Here is a 25,355-nt window from a genome sequence, read left to right as displayed (position 1 = left end):
GAACTTGGGGCTGTTACCCGAACAAGCTGAGACCTGTAGGACACCGGAGCACCATGGGCCCTGCTGGTCTTGGGTGGGGGCCGGGGGCCGGGGGCCGGGGGAGGGCGCTGAGCAGCTCTCAGGACACCCGTGCTTCCAGGAAACACATAGTAACTGCAGAATTTATAGCTGTGCATGTCTTGATCTGTTTTTTTTTCCCCCCCAAGGACTGGTTTTGCAATCAGCAGAGGTCTGTCCTAGCCCACAGTTTAAGCTTAGTTAATAATCTAAGAGGCCAGCAGGTGGGGGCATCTGGACCTGATTAGCCAACCTGATGGCCCAGCAGCTCACCAGCCCCTTCGGTGCTTTCTCCTCTTCAGTCTGCTTCAGTCTGCCTGTCAAGACACCTATCAAAATACCAACAGCCTGTATTTTACTTACTTCCTGTCTTATCTCCCCCCCCCCCCCCCCAATAAGGACCTGTGGCGGCTCACATACATGAAACAGGATGACAAACTGACCTCAGGAGAGTTGGTTCACATTTCAACCCATTTAAGAAAGGCATGGTTTCCCCGATGTGAGAATCACTGTAGGCAAGTTGAAGATGCCTCAAAAATGAGGTGTCCCCTGCCTTGGCATCTGGGCCCCCCAGCCTGCCCACAGCTGCTACTAGAGACCACAGACCTTGAAGAACAGGCAGGCCGGCGAATGAAGCCCTCTGTACACCCCGGGGAATTTCTGAGCTGCCAAGACAGGACTTGGGAGAAGTCCAGCCATCAGGAGAAGTGGGTCCCAGGTGGGCTTGCATCCTCTGTTGTGTGTCACGCCTCTGTACCTGTGCTGCAGGGGGTGGACAGTCCTCTGGGGGGGGGGCAGCTTGAAACCCCCTTTCTTATTGAACCATGCACCTTCTCTCTCTCGGGTTACTTAGCTGGCATCCAAGAATCTGGCCCTTCAGCACTGGGGCCGATGAGAAGCAGGATCTTTAGAGGTGCCAAGTGGGGGCAGCAGAAGTGCAGGGAAGGGGGGGCAGAAGAAGTGCAGGGGAGACTGATTTGACAAAAAGCTGAAAAACACAAGAGCCCCCCCCCCCCCAGTGAGTGAACGAGGTGGTGCTCGTGGGCTAGAACTAGAGACCCCACACTCTAGTGCCCCATGTCTTTCCATGAACTCATGCCAGGGGCTCATTTGGGGTCTATGGGTAAAACCCCAGAGCCTGCCGACCGATACCAACATCCAGCAAGCTTGCTACAGCGTGATGTTGAAGGGGGCCTGTATTTAAGAACACGCCCTCTGTCCCATCTGGAGAAGTGGTCCCCCCCTTGAACACACCTTGTCCTGGAACGACACCCCTCCTTGCACGGGCCTCCACATCTGGAAAGGAGGAGGAAAGGAAGGCCCAGGATCCTTGGCCTTACAGAGCTGGCCCTCCTCCCACAGGCTGGGCTCTGAGCATGGCCTGGGGGCAGCTGGAGGTGTCACTGAGAACACAGCAGATAGACCACCACCACGATTTTATTCTTAAATAAATGCTCAGTCTAAGGCCAGGTTAGGCGGACAAGTGGGCAGAAAGTGGAGGAAGTGCAGGTCACAGGCACCTCCCCCGCTGTGAGCAGTGGGGGCCTGCCCGGGGAGACAGGAACCGCCAAGGTAGGCAAGCAGGGTGCTCCGGGTGCGAGGGGCTGACGGAACCATTCCAGTCCATTCTGCATGTGCCCGGAAGGGACAGAAGAACTCATCTGGCCACAATCTCACTGGTGGTGCTGGAAAGCTCAGTGTGGTCCCGAGACCCCACGCCTCCTGCCCTGGGCTCCCCCTGCCCAGCTCAGCAAGTGTGGGATTGACCAGCCGGCAGCTGGCCTGCTCTGTCACTGTCTTCCCAATAAGAGCTCGGGCTGAGTGGCAACAAAACGGAGAGGGGATCCCATGCCTGCAACCTGTGTTTTCCACAAAGATCCAACCTCCCAGCCACCCAAGGCAGGTGCCTCAGGTCTGCCGGGCCTCCTCCGCCTGCCCCAGCTGACATCCGAGTCCTCTCTCCGGGGGCACTGAAGACACTGGCAGCCCTGGGCCCCAGGGTGCCAGGCTGGCCGGAGCAAAGGGGAGGAGGGCAGAGGTCTTCATGCTCCTTCAGGCAGCAAGACTCAGTGCTGGCGCCCGGGTTCTGACTTCCCCAGGAATTCCCTAGACGAGACGAGCACAGCCATCAGCCAAACCCTGAGCATACGCTCGAGGTCTTGCCTCCTCCGTCCTCAAACAGCCCATCCCAGGAGGCTGAGAAGGAGCCTGGAGGACCACCCCTGCTCAGAAAGCCTGAGTTAAATAAGCAGGGTTAAATCCCAACCCCATAGGAAGAAAGACCAAGCAATGGGCTACTATTCTTTGTTCTAAACTCTACAGCTGTACTCTGGGCTATATTTTCTATGACATTCCTTTATGCTGGAAAAATCACAACCCTAGAGCAAACCCATACTCTTTGAGCTCACAGTCCCCTCTCAGCAACCCGGGTCCTTGATGTAGGAAATGGCAAACCACTAAAGAAATGCAGCTTTCCCTCTGGAACTGCTGAGGCAGCCACAGGAGAGCTGAAGTGTGACAGCATAAAATGCACTGAGGGCCCATTCCAACTCCTCCAGGCTCAGCAGCCCTGGGAAGACGAACTTGCACCATCCCCACCTCAGCATCCTGCAGGCCACATGGCCAAGAAGTGGCGGGCTGCCTGTGCCTGGGATGGGAAGCAAGGAGGCCGGGCAGCACCTAAGTGTTGGAATTGGTCCCTGCACAAAAGCCCAGGCTCCCGAGGCAGGGCTAGGCCTCATCCAGTTCAAACTGCCCTTTGCCACCATCTCACCCTCCATGCTTGGGCTCTGCACCTGGGCCCGGGATGTGGGCCATGGACCCAGCCGCTGTCCTGGCCCCAGACCATGACAACTGTAGCAGAGCTGGGAGCACAGCCTCTTTTCACGGAGCAGCTGAGGACAAACCGGCTTTTGAGAGCTGGCCCGGAGTCTCCCGTGTGCCTATGCACAGGGGCAGGACCTGACCCACAGCAGCTGGGGTGCGTGTCTGCACGCTGGATGCTCCTGAGTGGCGTGTCTACGCAGCCTGCACAGCCCACACCACAGGGAAGTCACTGCCCTGTGTGATCACGGGAGTGCTTCAGGAGAGAGGGGCCATAAACACGCAACCCCTCTCCATGGAGACGGAAGGCTCCCGAGTCCCAGTGACTCCTGGCCCCACCGAGGCAGATTGGGGGGGCCGCGTGACTGGCCAGGGCGAGTCTGTGGAGAGGGGAGAAGCCTCACCTCAGTATCCGTGGAAGCTCAGGGCTCTTGTAGATATACTTGTGCCTGTAGCCGAGGTCTGAGTGAAAGGGGATAAACTGAACTTTGAAGTCTCGGAAGCTTCGGGATGGAGCAGCGATGTTGTAGAGCTGGGACGAGGGAGAGACAGGTCGGCACCACAGATGGCAGCCCTGCCTGGTGGTCTCCCTGCTGCAGAGACCGGTCAGCGGCTGCTGCCTCTGAAGAGCAACCCAAGCCCCCGCCAACAACACTGCTGCCCGCAGCCTGCAGGGCTACGGTGGGGGGCACGCGTACGGACAGGCCTGATGCTCGAGACCCTCTGTCCTAACGCCTCTCCCAGGCGGCGCCTCCTCAGGGCGCGGCAAGGCGGACGAGCCAGCCTCGTGGGCAGAGCTGCCTGCCATGCAGTGGTGTGGAGGCCTGCGTGCTAGAGCAGCCCAGAGGGCTCATCCCAGGGTTGGGCCGTCTGCCTCAGACTTCGCCATGTGCCAGGGTCACGATCTGTCCTTCCTCAGTCCCTTCCTCCCACCCCAGAGATGGCCGGGCTCTGCAGGTCTGAGCGGTGGTTGCTGGGCAGTCCCCTGTGCCCGGACTCACTGGAGGGAGGGGACTTGGTCCTGCTGGAACCCACTGGCACCCGGGCCTCACTCCCTCCAGGCTGACCCTGCTCCTCACCGTCGCCACGCCAGATGGTGCTATCTCCCACAACACTCACCCACAAACCAAATGCTGCTTCCTGGCAGCAAAGGCAAAGCAAACTCAGCAAAAGCAAACACAGAGGCCCCACAACAGCATGGTATTCCTGACATCAGTCCCATCCCAAAGGCAAGAGAACAGACAAGAGGTTCTGTATCAACTCTGCCGACTGGGGCCCCCGAATGGGGGTGGAGGATCCTCTTCCTCAAGGGTTCTTTCCCTCCAGCCTGGCTCCGTACCTGGTAGTCAAGTCTCTGTCAGGCCAGGACCCCTGCACAGGGACCGGGAGCCATCTGCTTATTTCTCATGTTTCCTCTTGCCATCGAATGTACTGGTGAAGAAGCCCACACCCTCTAACTTACCTTTGCTGATAAGACATCACCTGTTGGCCCCCACCCCGACCCTGCTGCTGACCTCCCCCATGCTTCTCTTCTTCACAAGGGGCACCTGGCAGCAGCAGCACCCCTCCACACCCGCGGATGCCCGGCCCGGCCTGAACGGGAGCCGGCTAGATGCCTACCCGCCCTAGGGCTGGCACCTGGCTCTCACCTTTCGGCCAAGCTGGAAGGGCACGACCGGGTCGTCCTCAGCGTGCAGGATGAGCAGCGAGCAGGAGATGTGCTTCACACTGAGGGAGGAGATGGAACTGGACCAAGGCCCCGGGGAGAGGTCTGGGGTCTCTGGGCCCACCTGGGTTTAGTGGGGGCTTCATCATGGTGCTCAACAGCTAGAACTCAACTGGCTTTTCACTAGAGAACTATAAGCAGATTCCTCAGATGTTTCTACCACCATTCAGTCAAATCTAGAGATCGATTCATTCACCAAATCAGGCCCCTGCGTGTTTTTTGGAAATTGAAAATGATTATTTTTGCCACTAGACCTATTCTTTAAAAGTTACAGAATGATATTTACAAACCCAATAACAGAGGTGGCCCAAGAAATTAATTGCAAATGAAGGTCACTAGAAATGTGTTGGTAAAAAAGCCCACACCCTCTAACCTGTCTTCATTGAAAATGACATTTAAGGTCACCCTGAACGTTTACAAATAAGTCGACATTTTCAATAGGTTCACATGATCCAAACCCACCAGCAAACCACGGATGGGCTGTGGGACTGGACAGGCCCTAGAGTGTCTGGCCTGCCCTCCCTGAGCAAGCCCGGCACCGGGCAGGACCTGGGCCAGGAGGCTCGCCACCCCACGGACCCAGCCCGTCCGGCGACCTGTGCTTCTGCTTGCAGCACACACATGCACTCTCTCCCTGCCTTCTGCTTCTAGCGGGGAGCACTTCTGCTGCGAGGGTCACACTTTGACAGCGGAACAGCCCATCTTTTCAGGATTTCCACTGTAAGTGGTCTGTCCTAACCCTGCCCACTCTAGAAAAGGCCTGGTTCACATGCTGTCATCTTAGAGCTACCCAAGTGGGGCCTGGTGACTTCCTATGGGTGAAATACTGCCATCCCCTCAATATTCCGCCGGGAGCAGGGCCAAAAGGCGGCTTTGGGGGCCTCAACACTCACTGTGTGCTTGCTGTTGGAACCCAGTTTCTTCAGATAATTCTTGAAGTTCCAAAACAATATTTATAAACAATCAGGTTTTTTGCTTATGTCTGTTCAGTTTTAGTTTGTTCAATTTTTAGAACCAAAACAAATAAAGGGAAAAATATTCCATTTTTTCACATTTATTCCAGAGTGTAGATTTTTAAATATTAACTGAATATTTACTTTAAGATTTATTTATTTTGGGGGGAGAGGGGCACAGGGAGAGAATCTTCAAGCACACTCCCCACAGATCCCATGACCCTGAGATCAAGACCTGAGCCGAAACCAAGAGTTGGTCGCTCACCTGACTGAGCCACCCAGGCACCCCAATAGAAATATATTTTAAGATTTTATTTATTTGTCAGAGAGAGAGTGAGCCAGAGCACAAGCAAGCAGAGGGAGAAGCAGATTCCCCTGCTGAGCAGCGAGCCTGATACGGGGCTCGATCCCAGGACCCCAAGATCATGACCTGAGCCGAAGGCAGCCACTTAACTGCCTGAGCCACCCAGGTGTCCCTAGAAATATTTTTAATAGTGAACTTTGTAACATCTTTCTACAACCGAACAGAAATCAAACGGCTGAGGCGGTGTCATTGTTTGAGTAATAGTCCCCTTATTGCTCTAGAACCTGTCAGGAATTCTGATTCTGATGGACAAGTTTCAAATAAAACAACCACAGGGACATGTTGTCTTCCTGTTGCTTTCATGCCACCACGGCCTTTTCCAATCCCTTCTCTCTCGGCTGCAGCTCTCGGCCTGACTTGCCCTTTACGAAGGTCTGATGGTTAGAGAAGAACCCCAGTATGCAGAATTCCATCCTTTTTGGTTAAGGTGACTAGTCCTGGGGGTTCTCAGTGATTTTTTTAAATTGAAAAATGAGGTACTGGGGAGCCTCGGTGGCTCAGTTGTTGGGCATCTTGCCTTTGGCCCAGGTCATGATCCCAGGGTTCTGGGATCGAGCCCCACATCGGGCTCCCTGCTCGGCAGGAGGCCTGCTTCTCCCTCTCCCTCTCCCCCTGCTTGTGTTCCCTCTCTTGCTGTGTCTCTCTCTGTCAAATAAATAAAATTTTTAAAAAAAACTTTAAAAAAAATATAGTAAAAAAAAAAGAAAAATGAGGTAAGCAGAGTACTCACTTTTCATCATTTGCAAATTTAATTCCACTGCTTGTAATGGGGTCAAGGAAGAACCAGTCAAACCCAGGAAAGTATCGATATATCTGAAAGCGACATGGAAACAACGTGCAGAAGCATCAATTAAAACAGCCACAGAGAAGGCTGAGGTCGAGGGTTCAGACAGAGGGTGCTGAGTGCCCAAGAGTCTCCCCAGTTTCCAAGTGGACCGACCTGAGGCCCCACCAGAGCTGTGCTGGGGCGCCCCGCTGCCCCAGACTCTGTGCTTAAGAGGCTTCCGAACTGGCCACGCGTGGCTGCCCACAAAATGGGCTCCCACAGCTCCCAGCAGCAGCCGGGCAGGACCGGCTCAGAGACCGTACTTCCCACAGATGCAAGGGCTTCCACCCCTGGAAAAACAGGGGTCCATGTGACTTGGGTAAAGCAACATCAAAGAAGTAAGACTATAGAGGACTCCTCCTGTCTGCAACAGTGCACCATGAGGTCAGGTGGGGGGCCAACACAGGCCCCCAGAACGGGTGGCCAGCCAAAAAGAAGTGGGACAGAAGAAGACACAGAGGAGCCCCCTCTGGGCCCAGCTTGTAAAAGGAGGGTCTCAATCCTGGCAGGTGAGGAGGGTCTCAGTCACCCTGGGATCCCCACCAGGGTTCACCTGGGGTGTCACCTGGAGATACGACTGGGAGAGCCTGGCTGCTGAGCACCATCCATGCGGACAGGGAGCAGGGATGCCCACTGGGTCCATGTCTGCGGAAGCAGCCAAGACAGCAGCTGCCCACCTGGGCTGAGCCCCACGGGGCAAGGATGCCAGGTCAGCAAACCACACCTCAGACGCAAGGCCTCCCAGGGGTCCTGCTGTCCCTGGACAACCCAGCTGTGAACCCGTCCTTCCGCCTGACTGCAGAGTTTTAAAATTCCCAGGCAGCTCTGTGGTCAGGCCAGTGCCCTGCACTAAACAAGGATTAATTTTTATTTTATATTTTCTTAAGAGTTACCTTGATAGTAATTATTTTAATAATAAAAACAAGTCAATTTTTAATAAGATCTGTACTTGCCACTGAGAACGGATGGCTCTTAGCTTCTTCACGTATATTAGTGAATGGAGATTCCAATATAAGGGCATCTGGAGGTGTCTCTAGATAAATAAACAGGGGGCTGTGAGGTGAACAAGAAGCCCCCACGGATGCCCGTGGGAGACACTGGTCCCCCAGACTGGACTGTGGATCCCAGGTACCCCCCCAGCCGCTCCCCCCACCCCCCAGCCAGCCTTGCCCCACAGGCCCTTCTGCACGGTAGGTACCTAAGAAGGGCCCACACAGGGGACTCTCAGGTGGCTGTGATTTGCTCCCAAGAACCACATTTACTGAAGCTGTGTATCAGGAGCCCAGCCCTGATAAGGCTCTCCCAGCTGCTTGAGAACCCGTGGGGAACACAGGCTGGGGTCTGCTGGGGGTTTACCCAGACCTTGGCCTCCAGGCCCAGCCCACAGGGCTCCGAGATGACACCAAGCCCTGTTGCTGTGCTGCTCGTCCATCAGGGCCCACCTCCCAGGAACCCACAGCGGAGCCTGGGGCATGGCGTGTGCGCACAGACATGCTGCATGCCCCGCCCGAGCCCTGGGACCAGGAGGGGCCCATGCCCACCCAACCAGGACTCACACCTCCACACAAGCTCCTACCTCGCTCGCAGAGGCGCCGCACCAGATTTGTTGCCACTCTGAAAAGGGAGGAAGAAACAGTTCAGGTGAATGACGACCAAAGTTGTCTGAGATGAGAGTGTTCTAGTCTTGTAAATGACCAGAGAAGCTGTGGGATCTGTGAAGCGGCTGGTGGGGTTTGGGGCTGGGGAAGGGTGTGGACAAAGATGCTCAGGACCGTGACTGGGCCCTGCTGCCCCTGCCATCAGCCACCCTCTCCGACTAGGATGGCAACGACAGCCCCCGGGCCTCTTGCCGTCCCAGGACCACACTGGGCAGGTCCCATGCAGATGGCTGTGGCAGGATGGCCTGCTCCCCGCTCTGCCTGGGCCCCTCTCTGTTGTAGGCACGCAGCTCACTCTCCCGGCAGGCCCCATCCCAACTGCCACATGCCATCCAAGGCGAGCAGCAAGGGGAGGAAGAAGCCACAGCCACGGCACCCAAAGGAAAGGCCGCTGGAAAAGAGATGGCTGCTGAAGGCCTCGGGACTCCGGGCACTGACAGCAGCACTCCTTTTAGAAACACTCTCAACCTTCCATCAGCAGAAGCGATTCAGGCAGCCCCAAATGGAATATTAAACTGCCTCCCCCATCTTGGCAGATGTAAGAAGGGAACCACCCACTGCTGCCTCCCCTAAGTTCTCTGGTAAGCCAAGTACAGACTAAGTGGCCAAGCTGTTCACAGTCGTCCCTAGTCTGCATGTGATCAAAGCCCAGCCCTCAGGCTTGCCAGCCAGCACCTGCACGCCAAAGCCAGGCAATGCAAAGCCCAAGTGCCCAGTCTCATTCTGCTCTGAGGACATCTCCCTGAGGCACACCCTGGGACTGAGATGAGATGTGCCCCTCCTCCCTGCAGAGGGACATGGCCACCCCACAGCTGCCTGTGTGTGTGTCTTAGGTCACTTCTTCGGCTGAGGAGTTAAAGTAGCTCAAGCTCTTCATGGTCTTTTGTGGCACTTCATCCCCTGCCCCCACCATGGGAATGAGGGACAAGGCTTGTTGGGACTCATGGTGTCATGGGATCCAGAAGCCACGAGGGCACTTTTGGAGGGACCTGGTGAAACGCCCCATGAAGACCTGCTTCCCCATGGATCCACCATGCTGTGAACTCACCCAGTGCCTAGGGAATGACCCCAAATATACACGGGGTTGTCTCCACTTCTTGCTTTGATCCAGTCAAAAACATGAAGTGCGTCATACGTCATGCCTCGCTCCGATGGCGTTCCTACTGAGTCACCCCAACCTGGCGGGGGAGAAGCAGCAAGAGGAGGAAGTCAAACCCAGCCCACGGAACCTCTTGAGGGGCAGGCTCATCTTCTCCTTTCTCAACAGGCAGCCTAGGCCTGTCCTGGGCAACAGAAGTCTCTGCCACCATCATTCACAACCCTATGCGAGGGGTGTCTGGACAAGCCTGCTCCTACTTCTCCTACTTCCTCAGCCAGCTACAACCCCTGAACCCAGACAGCCATCCATACACCCTTATCTAAGTCCCAAAGAACAACTGTGCAGACAGGGCAGTCAGACCCACAGACTCCTGTGGGCAGATGGGACAGCAAATTCCCCAACCGTTAGGGCTTGCTGGTAGCTGGCCCAAGATGAAGGGCCAGTGACACCCTAGCCTACCCAGGAGCCCCTGCAGAATAGGAGCATTCCTGGGGGCGGGTCCCTGAGCCCAGTTTGGATTCCATGGCCAGCTGTAGCCCAGCTAAAGACAGATGTGGGGAGTCAAGCTGGGGGTGGGGGCAAGATTCCAGGCTCAAGGCAACTCTGACCCAGAAAGAGAAGAGGCTGTTAGAATAGCAGAGAAAAGTTAACCATCTCTGCCTCAGACTGCATCCTCCCCCAGGGCCCTCCCCCCAGGCTCTTGGAAAGGGTAAGTGCCACTGTCATTTCTAGCAACTCAGCAGTGAGTCATCATCAAATGATCTGAAAGCACCACAAGGCTTAGAAAGAGCCAGTTCTGCTGCATAAGCAAAACCCACAATTAGTGGGCACAATAAACCACCTCCCTTGGGCGTCCCAGATGCCAGATGAGGGAAGGGACTATGTGAGAGACAAGGCCATCCTGAGAGGTTCAGGGTGTGGATAGGAGGAAGGGACACAGAGACAGAGACTGGGAGAAGTGGAGCTTAGAAATGCAGAGACTTGAGGAGAACCGAGGGATTTCACTTCCTGGTAGAAGCACAAGGAGGTAAACAAGGAAGAAGGCCGCTCTTTCTATCACCCTGAGGTCTCTAGCAACCTGCAGGAACAGAAAACCCTTTTAGCATGGAGAAAAGGATAAGTGGGTGAACTACTTTCTAGATCCTGATCTGTAGTTTTCCCCAACCCAGAATTTGCAAATAGTCTTCTGTGAAAGAGCCATCCCTGCAGCAGGCAGGACCACCGCCCACCTCCCCACAAGAGGTCTGTGTGCTCATCCCTGGAGACTGTAAATATGTTAAATTATGTGGCAAGCACAGGGCGGGACTGAGGCTGCAGAAGGAAATGAGGGCGCTGATCAGTGGACTATGACATGGGTGATTACGGGCTTACCAGCGTGGGTACAAAGTAATCACAATGGTCTACTGGACAAGTGAGAGAGGAAGACCAAAGTCAGGGTCAGAAAACAGACTCAAGAGGCCATGAGCTGAGGCACAAGGACAGCTTTGAGCAGCTGGAAAAGGCAGGGAACTGGATTCTCCCACAGCACGTCCTGAAGGGCCTGGCCCTGCCAACACCTGGATTTTAACCCAGCAGCTAAAGATTTTGGACTTGTGACCTCCAGAACTGCAAGATAGTAAGTCTGTGCTGTTTGAAGACATCAGGTTTGTGGCAATTTGTTACAGCAGCAAGAAGAAACTAACACGACGCCCGTACCCTCGGTCTGAGGGTATTGACACCACTACTCTCCCCTCGTAGGTCAGGCCAAGCAGGCCAAGCAGCCCTCTGACTTCTGACCTCTGCCGCTGAGACTATAGGAGGCCCATGCTTCTCACAGGGCAGCTCCCGGTCAGTACAAAGTATTTTCCTGGCTCATTAAGGTGCACTGTTTTTAGCCTACAATAACTGCAGGTTCTCTGTCTATTCAGCGGCAAAGCCCTCTGATTCACTCAAGAAAGAAAAAGTACTGAGGGTCAAGGAGAAGAAAGAATCTTCCTTCTCTCTTAACAGTTCTTTTTCCTGCTTTCAGAACTTTAACAAGACCAGCTCTTCTGCCCACAAAACGTGTCCGACGACCAGCTTTGGGGGAGTCTGAGTCCAGTAAAGAAAAGAGACAGTATTTTCTACATTTAAAACGTTGTTGAGGGATGCCCCTCGTCTGCCTGCAGGACACACACGGGAGGACTCTGTCCCCTCACCCCCTTACTTCCACACTCGCCATTGCTGCAGGTCAGGGCACCACCTCGGCTTCCCAGGGTGACGCCTGCACAGCAGACTCTGACAGGAGCGGTGCGACAGCCCAGACTCGCACTTGCAAAAGAACTCACCTCTGTAGTCAAAGGTGACCACATGGTAACCAAGGGAACTCAGCACCTGGAAAGTGAAAAATAAATACCTGGACAACAATCCACACCTCTTGGATTGAGGGCAGCTTGCCTCTTACTAACCCAGCCCGATGTCAGTCTTTGTGTCCTGCACACAGTGGGAGCTTAATAGACTGTTATGATGCTGACCATTCCCCATTATAAAACCCACATGTCAGCCGCTACTATTCCCCATTCCCCATTATAAAACCCACACGTCTCAGCCGCAGGAGAGCCGTTCTTTCCATATCCCGGAGGCATGGAAAGAACGGCTCTCCTGCGGCTGAGACCACATTCAGACCACAGGCTCACAGCTAGCCCCCCCAGGGCAGACACCCTGAGACCAGAGACCCAGGAGGAGGGGCTCTACGGTCAGAGACTGCATCCGGGATCCTTACTGCAACCTAGCATTTCTGACTGTAAGCTTTCGCTGAATTTTTCCATTATTAAAAACAAAATCCCTCTAGATGACGTGATCTCCTGGACTAGATGATTACTCACAGCCCCCACCTGAGCCTTCCTGGGGTGCACCCAGAGCCATGTGGAAGCGGCCAGCCACCAACATCCCCCAAAATCACCTGAGGGAGGTGTGCCCCTTTCTCCTTCGCCGGCCCCAGTGCAGCCTGTGGCAGCCGCTTCCCTCCAGCCCTGAGCCTCCCGCAGAGTCTGCCCCCACCAGGGCCACAGCTGCTCCAGATGCGAACCTCAACTGGGGACCACAGCTCTGCAAGCGCACCCCCTCCCCAACTTGATCCAATTCAATCGAGGCACAAACACTCCATGGCCCATAGCAGCGCCTGTCCTCAGTGTATGAGGGACAGAGTGGTTCCCACAAGATGCAGATGTTCCCTTGCATTTGCTTCTGTCCGTCTCTGCCAGGTTAGCCAATGCAGGCGTCCATCCCTGTGAGGGGAGGCTGAGGGAGATGGCCCTGGAGGCAACCACACATTTCCAGCTCTGAGCGCCTGGCTGGGAGACCCACTGGCCCCTCTACCAGGTCAGCCTGGAATCTGGTTCTAAGGTGAGACTTCAGTGTGGCAGAGCTCCTGACCCTGCAACTTGGCAGGAGTGTGGCTCCCTGGCCCTGGGTGCTCTCCATTCGTTTTACAAGAGAAACACAGCATTTAACAACAATTTCAAATGCCTTCAATATAACTGCCAATATCTGGCAGATGATCCCCAAAGTGCATTCCTTCTGCTTTCGGCAGCTCTCCCTGGAGGCAGCATTATAGGAGGCACTATATGCTTTTATTATATATGCTTATATATTATTATATTATATATATTATTATATGCTTCTTATATAAGTATTCCATGGAGAAGGCAGTGTTGGAAAGGCCAATGCTGATCAACCCTCTCACAAGTACTGGAGGCACTCCCCTCTATACATGCCTCCTGGGAAGAGCAGGTGGGAAACAACACTTGGGCGATGAGCTTTCCTTCCTATGCCATGTGGATACCACTCTCCCCTCATACACACTACGTATGTGACTCTGCTCTTCATATACCCCCTGTACACAAATCTGCCCATCAACACCTTGTGAATGCCACTCTGCGTGTTCTACACTGTGTGCGTGCCGCTCTCCCATCACCACACCGTGTACACAGCTCTGCCCCATCATACAGCCTATGGACACCCCTCTGTCATACATTGTGTGCCATCTTCACCTACCTTGTAAAGTTCCACCCGGTGGTCACCTCCTCTAGAGCATCAGGGAAAAGGAAACAAGAATGGGTGTTAGCACATCTTCTCAAAAAGGCCGGCCCCAGGGTCAGTACTGGAGTGTCTGGGTCCTTGGTGACTTGGTCCCCAAGTCCATACAGGGAGGGTCATTGGGGGACAGGTGACCTCCTCTGCAGGGCATCATAGTGGCTCCATGCTTGTTTCTGGCAGTACCGTGACAAGCAAGGGATAGTGTTAGCATTTTGGGGATATTTCTTAATTATTGCCTTACTTCTATTTTTGACTAGCTAATACATAGGTACAATACACAATGCAGAAGACACAAGAGGATACACAGCAAGCCCCCAACTCCTGCCCAGCACGTAGCCCCTGCCTCAGCTCCCTGGTGACCAGCAAGTAGGCAGAAGTGAAGGCGCTTCTTTATACGACATACGCACTCTACTTTCTCTCACTTTTCACTCAGTAATTCACAGCCAACTTCCAAGACTCTTTTTAGCGGTGGTTCACACTTCCTTATCTTGCAGTCATTCTGGCCCTCTCCCACCTGCTGTGAACCTAAGTTTTACTGCCATGGCCAGCTCGTGCTGATGTCCTTTTGCATAAGTGTGCTCCACGTGTGGGATACGTTCCTACACACTGAACTGCTGGGTGGAAGGTGTGTGTGATCATAAGCTTGACAATTACTGTCCAGCCGTCTTCAGAGGGGCCCTGGCCCATCTCCTAGCCCTGCACCCACAGATTAGTGTGGAGTGGGCACTTCTTATTACAGACACTAAACAGGCGTTCATACATCCAAACTGTTTCGTGTGTCTATACTTCTTTGTCCGAGGACTACCTACCTATCCCTTCTCATGCTTTGTCCAGCTGTTGGTCGGCTATTACTGTGGACAGACACCAAAGTGGGGACGGGGCCACCTCAGGAAGGAGAGCATGTCAGCGGGTGAACTCACCCTCTCCAGACTTTTTAGCAGTTTTCCTCTTTTATAGTGAGCATCCTGGCCACTTTGCTGTGTGTATGTTTGGGGCTGGGGGGGTGGGGGGCAGGCAGGGAGTGTCCCTGAGAGAGACAGGGATGAGACAAAGGAGGAAAACCAATGCAATGCGGCCACAGAAATACAACGGAATGAGTTTCAGGACCAGAAGGAAATACTGAAAAATGTTTTCAGTTATCTTTGGAAAAATTCATGGTGGCTCTTGTCTAGGTTGTTTGAATTCCCTACCTCGAGCAAAAAGAAGAGGGGTTGAGCATGTGACACAGTGCACAGCAGCAGCCGGGGACTGGCTCTCGGGGAGCCAGGGCTGCTGTAATCCTGCCAGGCTGGGGGCGGGGGGGCTCTCTGGGGACAGGGGAGAGGGCAGCAACACTTTCAGTCACAGTGTTCCTTCAAACCTGAAGTTTAGGCAGACTTTGTCTTTTTCACCATGTGACTGGCATTGCTTAACTGAACCTTATTCCCAGTAAACTACAAAATTTTCTCATTTCTAGGATGATGCTACCAGAGTGGTTATAACCACTTGCTCTTTGAAAAGCAGAAGAGAGGGCGCCTGGGTGGCTCAGTCGTTAAGCGTCTGCCTTCGGCTCAGGTCATGATCCCAGAATCCTGGGATCAAGTCCCACATAGGGCTCCCTGCTCAGCGGGAAGCCTGCTTCTCCCTCCCCCACTCCCCCTGCTTATGTTCCCTCTCTCGCTTTGTCTCTCTCTGTCAAATAAATAAATAAAATCTTAAAAAAAAAAAAAAAGAAAAGCAGAAGAGAAACCCACTGTAGCTAGTCCCAGACAAAGAAGAAAGCAAACTACCAAGTGCATGCATGATTCAGCAGCTAAACGCTCTGCTCTGCGGCCTCACACAGCATCCTCACAGCCCACACTTCCTGGACTTCCTGCAATGTCCACTGTGGAGCCCCTCTGCCCCGACACCACCAAGGTCTGCTTGCTGCTCTCCCCACCCCCCGCAAAGGCCTGTTAATTGATCTCTTTGTTGGTTCTGCCTATAGAATGACATACCCCCAGCACACCATGGCAGCCACGGCACCCCGCTGACCCTTACCCGGGCCCTGTAGTAGCCCTGCCTCCTGCCGGCTCCTGCCAGCTCACTCACGCGCCCTAAGGAATCTGCAACAACACTGACCCTCCTGGGGCTTCTCAGACAATGTTGTTTGGAAAATGTACCTCCTCCTTCACCCACGCTGCTCTCCCAGAGATTCTTCTGAACAAGGCCAACCATGTGGGTAGACAAAGCCAATTCCCAGTGAATCTGAAGGACATACCATCAAAGCCACTCTTTTTTAAAAAAAAAAAAAGACTTTATTTGAGAGAGAGAGGGAGCACGAGTGCATGAGCAGGGTGAGCAGCAGAGGGAGAGGGAGAAGCAGACTTCCCGCAGAGCAGGGAGTTTGATGCGGGACTCGATCCCAGGATCCTGGGATCATGACCTGAGCTGAAGGTACACGCTTGACCGACTGGGCTACCCAGGCGCCCACAAAGCCACTCTTGAAAAGCATCTGGGATAAACTTGAGCAAAGGCTTGGCCTGTCACAGACAGTGCCTCAGCAATAGCCCGGCAGGACACACTGGCATTGCTGGCTTACAGATGAGAGAGAGAGAACTCACACCCATCACCTAACCTGACAGCATGGTGGGGCGGCCTGAGAGGATGAGTTTATCTGTGTGCACTCAGCTGGGGTCCCTCTGGCCTCCCTCTGCTTTCAGCAGCCCTCCTTCGATGTCACTCTGACTCCTTCTCAGCACTCACTGCCCCTTGCCAGGAAGTGTGCCTCCGCCCCAGAAGGGGATGCCTACCTGCGACCCTCAGACGGGGCTGACACACACGGCTGGTGAACAGGAGACAGCATTCCCCAGGGGTGCTGCGGTCCTGAAGTGTCACAGCGACCCCTCTGAGGAATCACCGCACCTTACTCACTGAGAAGCCTTATTCCCTAAGTCACTGGCCCTCACTTTGCCCTTCAAATTACGTCGTCAGGAGGAAGGCAACACCCCACTCTGGCCGAGGATCCGGGTCACTGTGACAGAGACACAGCCTCCTCCATTCCACCCAGGTGCGAGCCCCAGATAAGGGGTGTCTGGACACAGCTTCCCACATCTGCTTAACATGGGGGGTGGGGTGGTTTCCCAAGGAAACTGCACCTGGGCCCACCTTGCATACAGCTCTGCTCTGAGCCTGTGGGAACACTGCTTCATGGGAGTTTCACCCTGACCCCTTTCCCCCAAATCCCATAAACTCTGCCTTTTCCTGTGTTCTTGGGATGACCCACAGCCCCACTGCCTGTACACTCCCTCACTGCAGGGGGTCAGTAGACCCGATCGGGCCAGCATTGCAGGGAGGACATGCTACACAGGCTCCTCTTCCTCACCTTGTGCCTGCATTCCCGTGCAGGTACAGGATGATAGGGCGGCTGGAAGCCAAGGTGTCCTCATACCACATCTGGTCCTTTCCTTGGGCATCCTTCCACCAGACAGCGGGGACAGTGTGCCTGGAAACAGAAGTAGAGTGGAGTGGCATGATCAGATGAGGATGACTACTGACAGAACGACAGAGGATCAGAGTCACAACTGAGCACAGAGCAGGTTGGGTGGGGCTGGGGAGGCAAACTGCCCCCATGACCAGAAGAAATAACTCAGAACTCCAAGCTAGAGTGATGGCTTCTGACAGCCTTGGTAGATTTCCTACTTATACCTGGGCACCTCGGGGCCACAGAAGCTCCCTCTGGTAGCAGGTGGGCAGGGGTTGGGGGTGGGGCTGGAGTTTCTCCCGTGTGAACTGTACACTCTGTAAGGTAAGATCTAGTCTGGCTCGCTCACCAGGCCTTCACCTGGGCCTCGCACAGAATGAGTGCTTAATACATACTAGCTAAATAACATTATTTCCCCTCATACACACCCATATATTTAAGCTGCAACTTTTTACTTATTTTTACATTACATCAAGTGCCCTCCTTAACGCCATCACCCAGTTACTCCATCCCCCTACCTTCTTCCCCTCCAGCAACCCTTAGTTTGTTTCCTATGATTAAGTCTCTTATGATTTGTCTCCCTCTCTTATTTCATCTTGTTTTATTTTTTCCTCTCTTCCCCTATGATCTTCTGTTTTGTTTCCTAAATTCCACATATGAGTGAAATCATATAATTGCTCTCTTATTGACTTATTTTGCTTAGCATAATACCCTCCAGTCATCCATGTCCATGTAAATGGTAAGTATTCATCCTTTCTGATGGCTGAGTAATATTCCATTGTATATATGGACCACATCTTCTTTATCCATTCATCTGTTGAAGGGCATCTCGGCTCTTTTCATAGTTTGGCTTTTGTGGACATTGCTGTTATGAATATTGGGGTGCACGTGCCCCTTCAAATCACTGTTTGTATCCTTTGGATAAATACCTAGTAGTACAATTGCTGGGTCATAGGGTAGCTCTACTTTCAACTTCTTGAGGACCCCTCCCTACTGTTCTCCAGAGTGGCTGCACCAGCTTGCATTCCCACCAACAATGTAGGAGGGTTCCCCTTTCTCTGGACCCTCACCAACATTTGTTGTTTCCAGTCTTGTTAATTTTTAGCCATTCTGACTGGTGTGAGGTGGTATCTCATTGTGGTTTTGATGTGTATTTCCTTGATGCCTAGTGATGTGAAGCATATCTTCATGTGTCTGTTGGCCATTTGTAGGTCTTCTTTGAAGAAATGTCTGTTCATGTCTCCTGCCCATTTCTGACTAGATTATTTGTTTTTTTGGGTGATGATGATAAGTTCTTTATGTATCTTGGATAGTAGCCTTTTATCTGATATGTCATTTGCAAATATCTTCTCCCACAATGTAGGTTGCCTTTTAGTTTTGTTCACTATTTTCTTTGCTGTGCAGAGCTTTTTATCTTGACTAAGTCTTAATAGTTCATTTTTGCTTTTGTTTCCTTTTCTATCGGAGACATAACTAGCAAGAATTTGCTGTAGCCAAGGTCAAAGAGGTTGCTGCTTGTGTTCTCCTCTATGATTTTGATAGATTCCTGTCTCACATTTAGGTCTTTCATCCATTTCATGTTTATCTTTGTGTATGGTGTAAGAAAGAGGTCCAGTTTCATTCTCCTGCATGTGGCTATCCAATTTTCCCAACACCATTTGTGGAAGAGACTGTCTTTGTTCCATTGGATATGCTTTCCTGCTTTGTCGAAGATTACTTGACCACAGAGTTGAGGGTCCATTTCTGGGTTCTCTATTCTGTTCCATTGATCTATGTGTCTGTTTTTGTGCCAGTATCATGCTGTCTTGATGATCACAGCTTTGTAATACAGCTTGAAGTCAGATATTGTGATGCCCCCAGCTTTGGTTTTCTTCCAACATCCCCCTGGTGATTCAGGGTCTTTTCTCGTTCCATACAAATTTTAGGATTGTTTGTTCCAGCTCTGCAAAAACGGCGATGGTATTTTGATAAGGATTGCGCTGAATGTGTAGATTCCTCTGGGCAGCATAGACATTTTCACAATGTTTATTCTTCCAATCCATGAGCATGGAATGTTTTTCCATCTCTTTGTGTCTTCCTCAATTTCTTAAGTGTTCTGTGGTTTCTAGAGTATATATCCTATACCTGTGTGGTTAGGTTTATTCCTAGGTATCTTATGGTTTTTGGTGCTTTTGTAAATAGGATCAATTCCTTAATTTCTCTTTCTTCTGTCTCATTGTTAGTGTATAGAAACACAACTGATTTCTGTGAATTGATTTTATATCCTGCCACTTTACTGAATTCCTGTATGAGTTCTAGTAATTTTGGGCTGGAGTCTTTTGGGTTTTCCATATAAAGTATCATGTCATCTGTGAAGAGAAAGAGTTTAACTTCCTTTTGCTGATTACACAGATGCCTTTCATTTCTTTTTGTTGTCTGATTGCTGTTGCTAGGACTTCTAGTACTATGTTGAATAGTAGTGGTGAGAGTAGGCATCCCTGTCGTGTTCCTGATCTTAGGGGAAAAGCTCTCAGTTTTTCCTCATTGAGAATGATATTCACTGTGTGCTTTACACAGATGGCTTTTACGATATTGAGGTATGTACCCTCTATCCCTACACTATGGAGAGCTTTAATCAACAAAGTATGCTGTATTTTGTCAAATGCGTTCTCTGCATCAATTGAGAGTATCATGTGGTTCTTGCCTTTCTTTGACTTATGTAGTCTATCACAGATTGATTTGTGGATGCTGAACTATCCTTGCAGCCGAGGAATAAATCCCACTTGGTCGTGGTGAATAAACCTCTTACTGTACTGTTGGATTCTATTGGCTAGTATCTTGGTGAGAATTTCTGCATCCATGTTCATCAGGGATATTGGTCTGTAATTTTCCTTTTTGGTGGGGTCTTTGTCTGGTTTTGGGATCAAGGAAATGCTGGCTTCTTGAGTTTGGAAGTTTTCCTTCCATTTATGTTTTTTGAAACATCTTCAGAAGAATAGGTATTCATTCTTTAAATGTTTGGCAGAAGTCCCCTGGGAAACCATCTGGCCCTGGACTCTTGTTTTCTTGGGAGATTTTTATTTACTGCTTCAATTTCCTAGCTGGTTATGGATCTGTTTGGGTTTTCTATTTCTTCCTGTTTCGGTTTTGGTAGTTTATACGTCTCTAGGAATGCATCCATTTCTTCCAGATTGCCTAATCTGCTGGCATATATTTGCTGATAATATGTTCTTATAATTGTTTATATTTCTTTGGTACTGGTTGTGATCTCTCTTCTTTCATTCATGATTTTATTTATTTGGGTCCTTTCTCTTTTCTTTTGGTAAGTCTGGCCAGGGGTTTATCAATCTTAAAATTCTTTCAAAGAACCAGCTCCCAGTTTTGTTGATCTGTTCTACTGTTCTTTTGGTTTCTATTTCATTGATTTCTGGCCTAATCTTTATTATTTCCCTTCTATTGGATTTAGGCTTTATTTGCTGGGCTTTTTCCCCCAGCTCCTTTAGGTGTAATGGTTAGGTTGTATATTTGAGACCTATCTTGTTTCTTGAGAAAGGTTTGTATTGCTATATACTTCCCTCTTAGGACCACCTTTGCTGCATCCCAAAGGTTTGGAACAGTTGTGTTTTAAGTTTCATTAGTTTCCATGAATTTTTAAATTCTTCTTTAGTTTCCTGGTTGACCCATTCATTCCTTAGTAGGATGCTCTTTAGACTCCATGTATGTGAGTTTTTTTTCAAATTTCCTCGTGTGATTTAGTTCCAGGTTCAAAGCATTATGGTCCGAAGATATGCATGGAATAATCTCAATCTTCTGGTACTGGTTGAGACCTGATTTGTGACCCAGTATGTGATCTATTGTGGAGAATGTTCCACGTGCACTTGAGAAGAATGTGTATTCTTTTGCTTTAGGATGAATGCTCTGAATATATCCATGAAGTACAGTCCAGTGTGTCATTCAAAGCCCTTGTTTCCTTGTTGATCTTCTACTTAGATGATCTATCCATTGCAGTGAGTGGGGTGTCCCCTACTATTGGGGCACCTGGGTAGCTCAGTCAATTAGCATCTGCCTTCAGCTCAGGTCATGATCCCAGGGACCTGGGACCTGGGATCAAGCCCTGCATCAGGCTCCTTGCTCAGTAGGGAGCCTGCTCCCCACCCTTGTGCTCTCTCTGTCAAATAAATAAAATCTTTTTAAAAAAATAATAAAGTCCCTTACTATTATATTATTATCGACGTGTTGTTTAATTTTATTATTAACTGGTTTATGTAATTGGCTGCTCCCATGTTAGGGGTATAAATGTTTACAATTGTTAGATCTTCTCGTCGAATAGAACCTTTAATGATGATATAGTGTGCTTCCTCATCTTTTATTACAGTCTTTGGCTTAAAATCTAATTTGTCTGATATAAGGATTGCTACCCCAGCTTTCTTTTGATGTCCATTAGCATGATAAATGGTTTTCCACCCCCTCACTTTCAATCTGGAGGTGTCTTTGGGTCTAAAGCGAGTCTCTTGCAGGCAGCATATCGATGGGTCTTGTTTTTTTATCCAGTCTGATACCCTATGTCTTTTGATTTGGGCATTTAGAGTAACTATTGAAAGATATGAATTTAGGGCCTTTTTATTACCTGTAAAGTCACTGTTTCTGTACATTGTCTCTGTTCCTTTCTGGTTACTTTTGGGCTCTCTCTTCACTTAAAGAATCCCTTTTTTTTTTTTTTAAGATTTTATTTATTTATTTGAGAGAAAGAGAGAGACAGAGAAACAGCATGAGAGGGGAGAGGGTCAGAGGGAGAAGCAGGCTCCCCGCTGAGCCGGGAGCCTGATGTGGGACTCGATCCCAGGACTCCGGGATCATGACCTAAGCCGAAGGCAGTTGCTTAACCAACTGAGCCTCCCAGCTGCCCAAGAATCCCTTTTAATATTTCTTGCAGGGCTGGTTTAGTGATCACAAATCCTTTCAGTTTCTGTTTGTTTGTCCTGGAAGCTTTTTCTCTATTTCTATTTTGAATGACAGCCTAGTTGGATAAAGTATTCTTGGCTCCATTATTTTTCTCATTTAGCACCCTGAATATATCATGTCAGTCCTTTCTGGCCTGCCAGGTCTCTGTGGATAGGTCTGCTGCTAATCTAATGTTTCTACCCTTGTAGGTTATGGACCTCTTGTCCTGAGCTGCCCTCAGGATTTTCTTTTTCTTTTTTTTTTAAGATTTTATTTATTTGACAGAGAGAGAGAACACAAGCAGGGGGAGTGGGAGAGGGAGAAGCAGGCTTCCCACTGAGCCGGGAGCCCGATGCGGGTCTCGATCCCTGGACCCCGGGATCATGACCTGAGCTGAAGGCAGACGCTCAACAACTGAGCCACCCAGGCGCCCTCTCTTTGTCTTTGAGATTTGCAAGTTACACTATTATATGTCGGGGTGTTGACCTATTTTTATTGATTTTGAGGGGTGTTCTCTGTGCCTCCTGGACTTGGATGCCCATTTCCTTCCCCACATTAGGGAAGTTCTCTGCTATAATTTGCTCCAATATACCTTCTGCCCCTCTCTCTCTTTCCTCTTCTTCTGGGATCTCAATTATTCTAATATTGTTTCATCTTATGGTATCACTTATCTCTCGAATTATGCCCTCGTGATCCAGTAGTTGTTTATCTCTCTTTTTCTCATTTGGTCTTCTATATCACTATTTCTCTCTTCTACCTCATTTATCCTAGCAATTAGAGCTTCCATTTTTTATTGCATCTCATTCATATCCTTTTTGATTTCAACTTGGTTAGATTTCATTTTTTTTATTTCTCCAGAAAGGGATTCTGTAATCTTCTTTGCTTTTCTCAACTCCAGCTAGTATCTTTATAATCGTCATTCTGAACTCTAGTTCCGACACCTTACTTAATACTGATTAGGTCCCTGGCAGTCAGTACTGCTTCTTGTTCTTTTTTTTTTGAGGTGAGTTTTTCGTCTTGTCATTCTGTCAAGAGAAGAATAGATGGACAAGAGAACAAAATACTAAAATGGCAACAACGACCCCAGAGAAATATACACTACAAATCAGAAAAGACCCAAAACTGAAAAAAAAAATAAAATAGAGAGAGAGAGACTATAATCAGACATGATCAGAAAAGAGCAATATAGTGGATTCTGTATTTTGGTCTGTTTATTAGAAAACTAGATCCCAAAACTGTAAAGGAAGAAAAACTTATATACATACAAAAATAAAATTAAATAGAATGAAAGGATAGAACATAACTATAAAGATGAAAATTTAAAAAGCCTTTAACAAAAACTGCATCTCAAAATTGTAAAGAAAGAAAAACATATATATTCAAAAATAAAAGTAAATATAATGAAAGGACAGAATGTAACTGTAAAAATGAAAATTAAAAAAGATTTAAAAAGAAGAGTTGATAAAATAAAAAACTGGTTGAAAAGGAAAGAGAAAAAAATAAAATTCAAAGACTAAAGAATCATGGGACAAAAATCATGTTCTATATACTATTTTCCACTAGCACTGGAGTTTTGCAGTTCTGTGTGATCGGTAAACTTGGGTCTTAGCTGGATGTTCTTGCTGGTTTTCTGGGGGGAGGGGCCTGTTGTGCTGATTCTCAGGTGTCTTTGCCCCTCGGCAGAATTGCACTGCCCTTGCCAGAGGGCCAGGCTAAGTAATCTGCTCCAGATTGCTTGCTCGCTGTGGCTTTTGTTCCCTGAGGCTTTCTGCGCAGCTTTAGAGAATGAGAATGAAAATGAAAATGGTAGCCTCCCAGTCTCCGGGAGGCAGGGCCCCACTCCTCAGTGCACCCTCAGGGAAAAGCAGTCAATCACTCCTGTCTCCGGGGTCTCAGTTCACATTCTGTGCTCACCTAGCCTGTCACCGAGTGTTTCTATCTCAGGCATACGACCCTGTTTGGAGTCTCCAAACCCAGCAGATTCCTGCAGTGCATACCAGTGCTTCTCCTCTCCCGGGAGAAAGGCGGTCTCCCTACGGCTCTGCCGCTTGCTGGGAACCTGCTTGGAGAGCAGTCACCCAACCATGCCACAGTTCACGGTATATGGCAACCCCGAGCTGAGAGCCCACTCCTGGGTTCATTGATTGCAGCTGGCTTCCCCGCTCTGATACCTGGGAGCTCTGCTGCACTCAGGCACCCCCGGTCTTCCTGTGACCCCAAGGGTCCTGAGACCACACCGTTCCACCTAGGATTTCGCCACCTGAGCATCTTTCAGGCAGGGACATCACTCAGCAGAGCAGACTTCTAAAATTTCCGGTTTTGTGCTCCGCGGCTCTATCACTTTCCAGTAGTCGGCTTATAGAGGCTCCCGCCCCCCGCGGTTTATCTTCCCATATATTGCCTGGGATCCACTTCTCCGCACCTCTTACTCTTGCAGAAAGTGGTCGCTTTTCTATTTGTAGAGTTGAAGCTATTCTTTTCTTACATTTCCAGTTGAGTTCGCTGGTGTTCAGAATGATTTGAGAGCTATCTAGCTGAATTCCTGGGACCAGATGAAACTAAGTCCTCCACCATCTTGGACTATCTAGTCTAAGCTGTACACAATTTAATTCACAACGGACCTAAGATAGTTCATGCTGTCATAGGTGGTAATTCAGCGACACTGATCTTTATGAGCTGGACTAGAAGCTGGACATCCTTAAAGCACCATTTCTAATGTACAGCAGATTCCAGAGCCTGCTTAAAAGGCATCTGGGAGCAGACCCATCTCTGTAGGAGGAGATGCTGCAAGCCAACATGCTACATGGATGGACTGGTGTCAGCCCGGCTCATCCCACACTTGACCGGGCAGGTGCACTCAGTCTCTCTGGCCAGAACTCTCCCTCAGGGAGATGCTCTAGTTAATCTGAAGTCAATCCACATCAAATACTGTTAATTGCTGCAGAGAGTCCGAAAGAATAGGTTTTTCTGTAAAACACATTCACATTTATTAGCAAGAATGCTTACAAATATTAAATGGCCATTTTTAAATTTTCTACTTAAGTTTCAGCATTTTACTTCTTCATTTTCTTTTTAGAGGGCAGAGGAGGGAGGGGCAGAGAGAGAATCTTAAGCAGATTCCAGGCCCAGTGTGGGGCATGACGTGGGGCTCAATCTCACAACCCTGAGATCGTGACCTGAGCCGAAATCAAGAGTCAGACGCTTACCAACTGAGCCACCCAGGTGCCCCTTAGCATTTCACTTCTAACGTTTCTTTGACCCATTCCAGAGGACAGCATTTTGGATGGTTCTGATTCTGACCATAATGATCACTCTATGGCAATTATAAACCCATGGGACCAAAAGGCACATTTTAAAAGTCCTGGACACTGCTGTACTTCCAGGAGCCAGCTTACCCCAAGCCTGGTGCTCTTCACAAAGGCCCGGGAAGC

General features: G+C 50.1%; 1 protein-coding gene across 3 annotated transcripts in view; it reads right to left on the bottom strand.

Annotated features, from left to right (window-relative positions):
- The window catches only part of ABHD12 (abhydrolase domain containing 12, lysophospholipase), a 101,543-nt gene that overhangs the window by 4,172 nt on the left and 72,016 nt on the right, over positions 1-25,355 (bottom strand). The window contains exons 4-14 of one of the 3 annotated variants that reach the window (XR_004679414.1): positions 16,906-17,025; positions 13,521-13,551; positions 11,813-11,858; positions 9,456-9,585; positions 8,326-8,363; positions 7,703-7,782; positions 6,654-6,736; positions 4,530-4,608; positions 3,285-3,412; positions 664-1,045; positions 203-386 (exon numbers count right to left, since the gene is read on the bottom strand). Coding sequence is in view for 1 of the 3 variants with exons in the window: in XM_035005718.1 (XP_034861609.1) it covers positions 2,124-2,163; positions 3,285-3,412; positions 4,530-4,608; positions 6,654-6,736; positions 7,703-7,782; positions 8,326-8,363; positions 9,456-9,585; positions 11,813-11,858; positions 13,521-13,551; positions 16,906-17,025 (775 nt within the window). In the remaining 2 variants the exon portion in view is untranslated. Of the gene's footprint in view, positions 1-202; positions 387-663; positions 1,046-1,476; positions 2,164-3,284; positions 3,413-4,529; positions 4,609-6,653; positions 6,737-7,702; positions 7,783-8,325; positions 8,364-9,455; positions 9,586-11,812; positions 11,859-13,520; positions 13,552-16,905; positions 17,026-25,355 lie in introns of those variants that run through there. The other 2 variants (XR_004679415.1, XM_035005718.1) reach the window with 2 other exon arrangements.

This window comes from Mirounga leonina, unplaced genomic scaffold, assembly GCF_011800145.1.
Source record: "Mirounga leonina isolate KUSES-001 unplaced genomic scaffold, KU_Mleo_1.0 Mir_150, whole genome shotgun sequence".
Classification (NCBI taxonomy): Eukaryota; Metazoa; Chordata; class Mammalia; order Carnivora; family Phocidae; genus Mirounga; species Mirounga leonina.
Note: the sequence above shows the minus strand (reverse complement) of the source record. Positions and strands in the feature narration are given on the sequence as shown.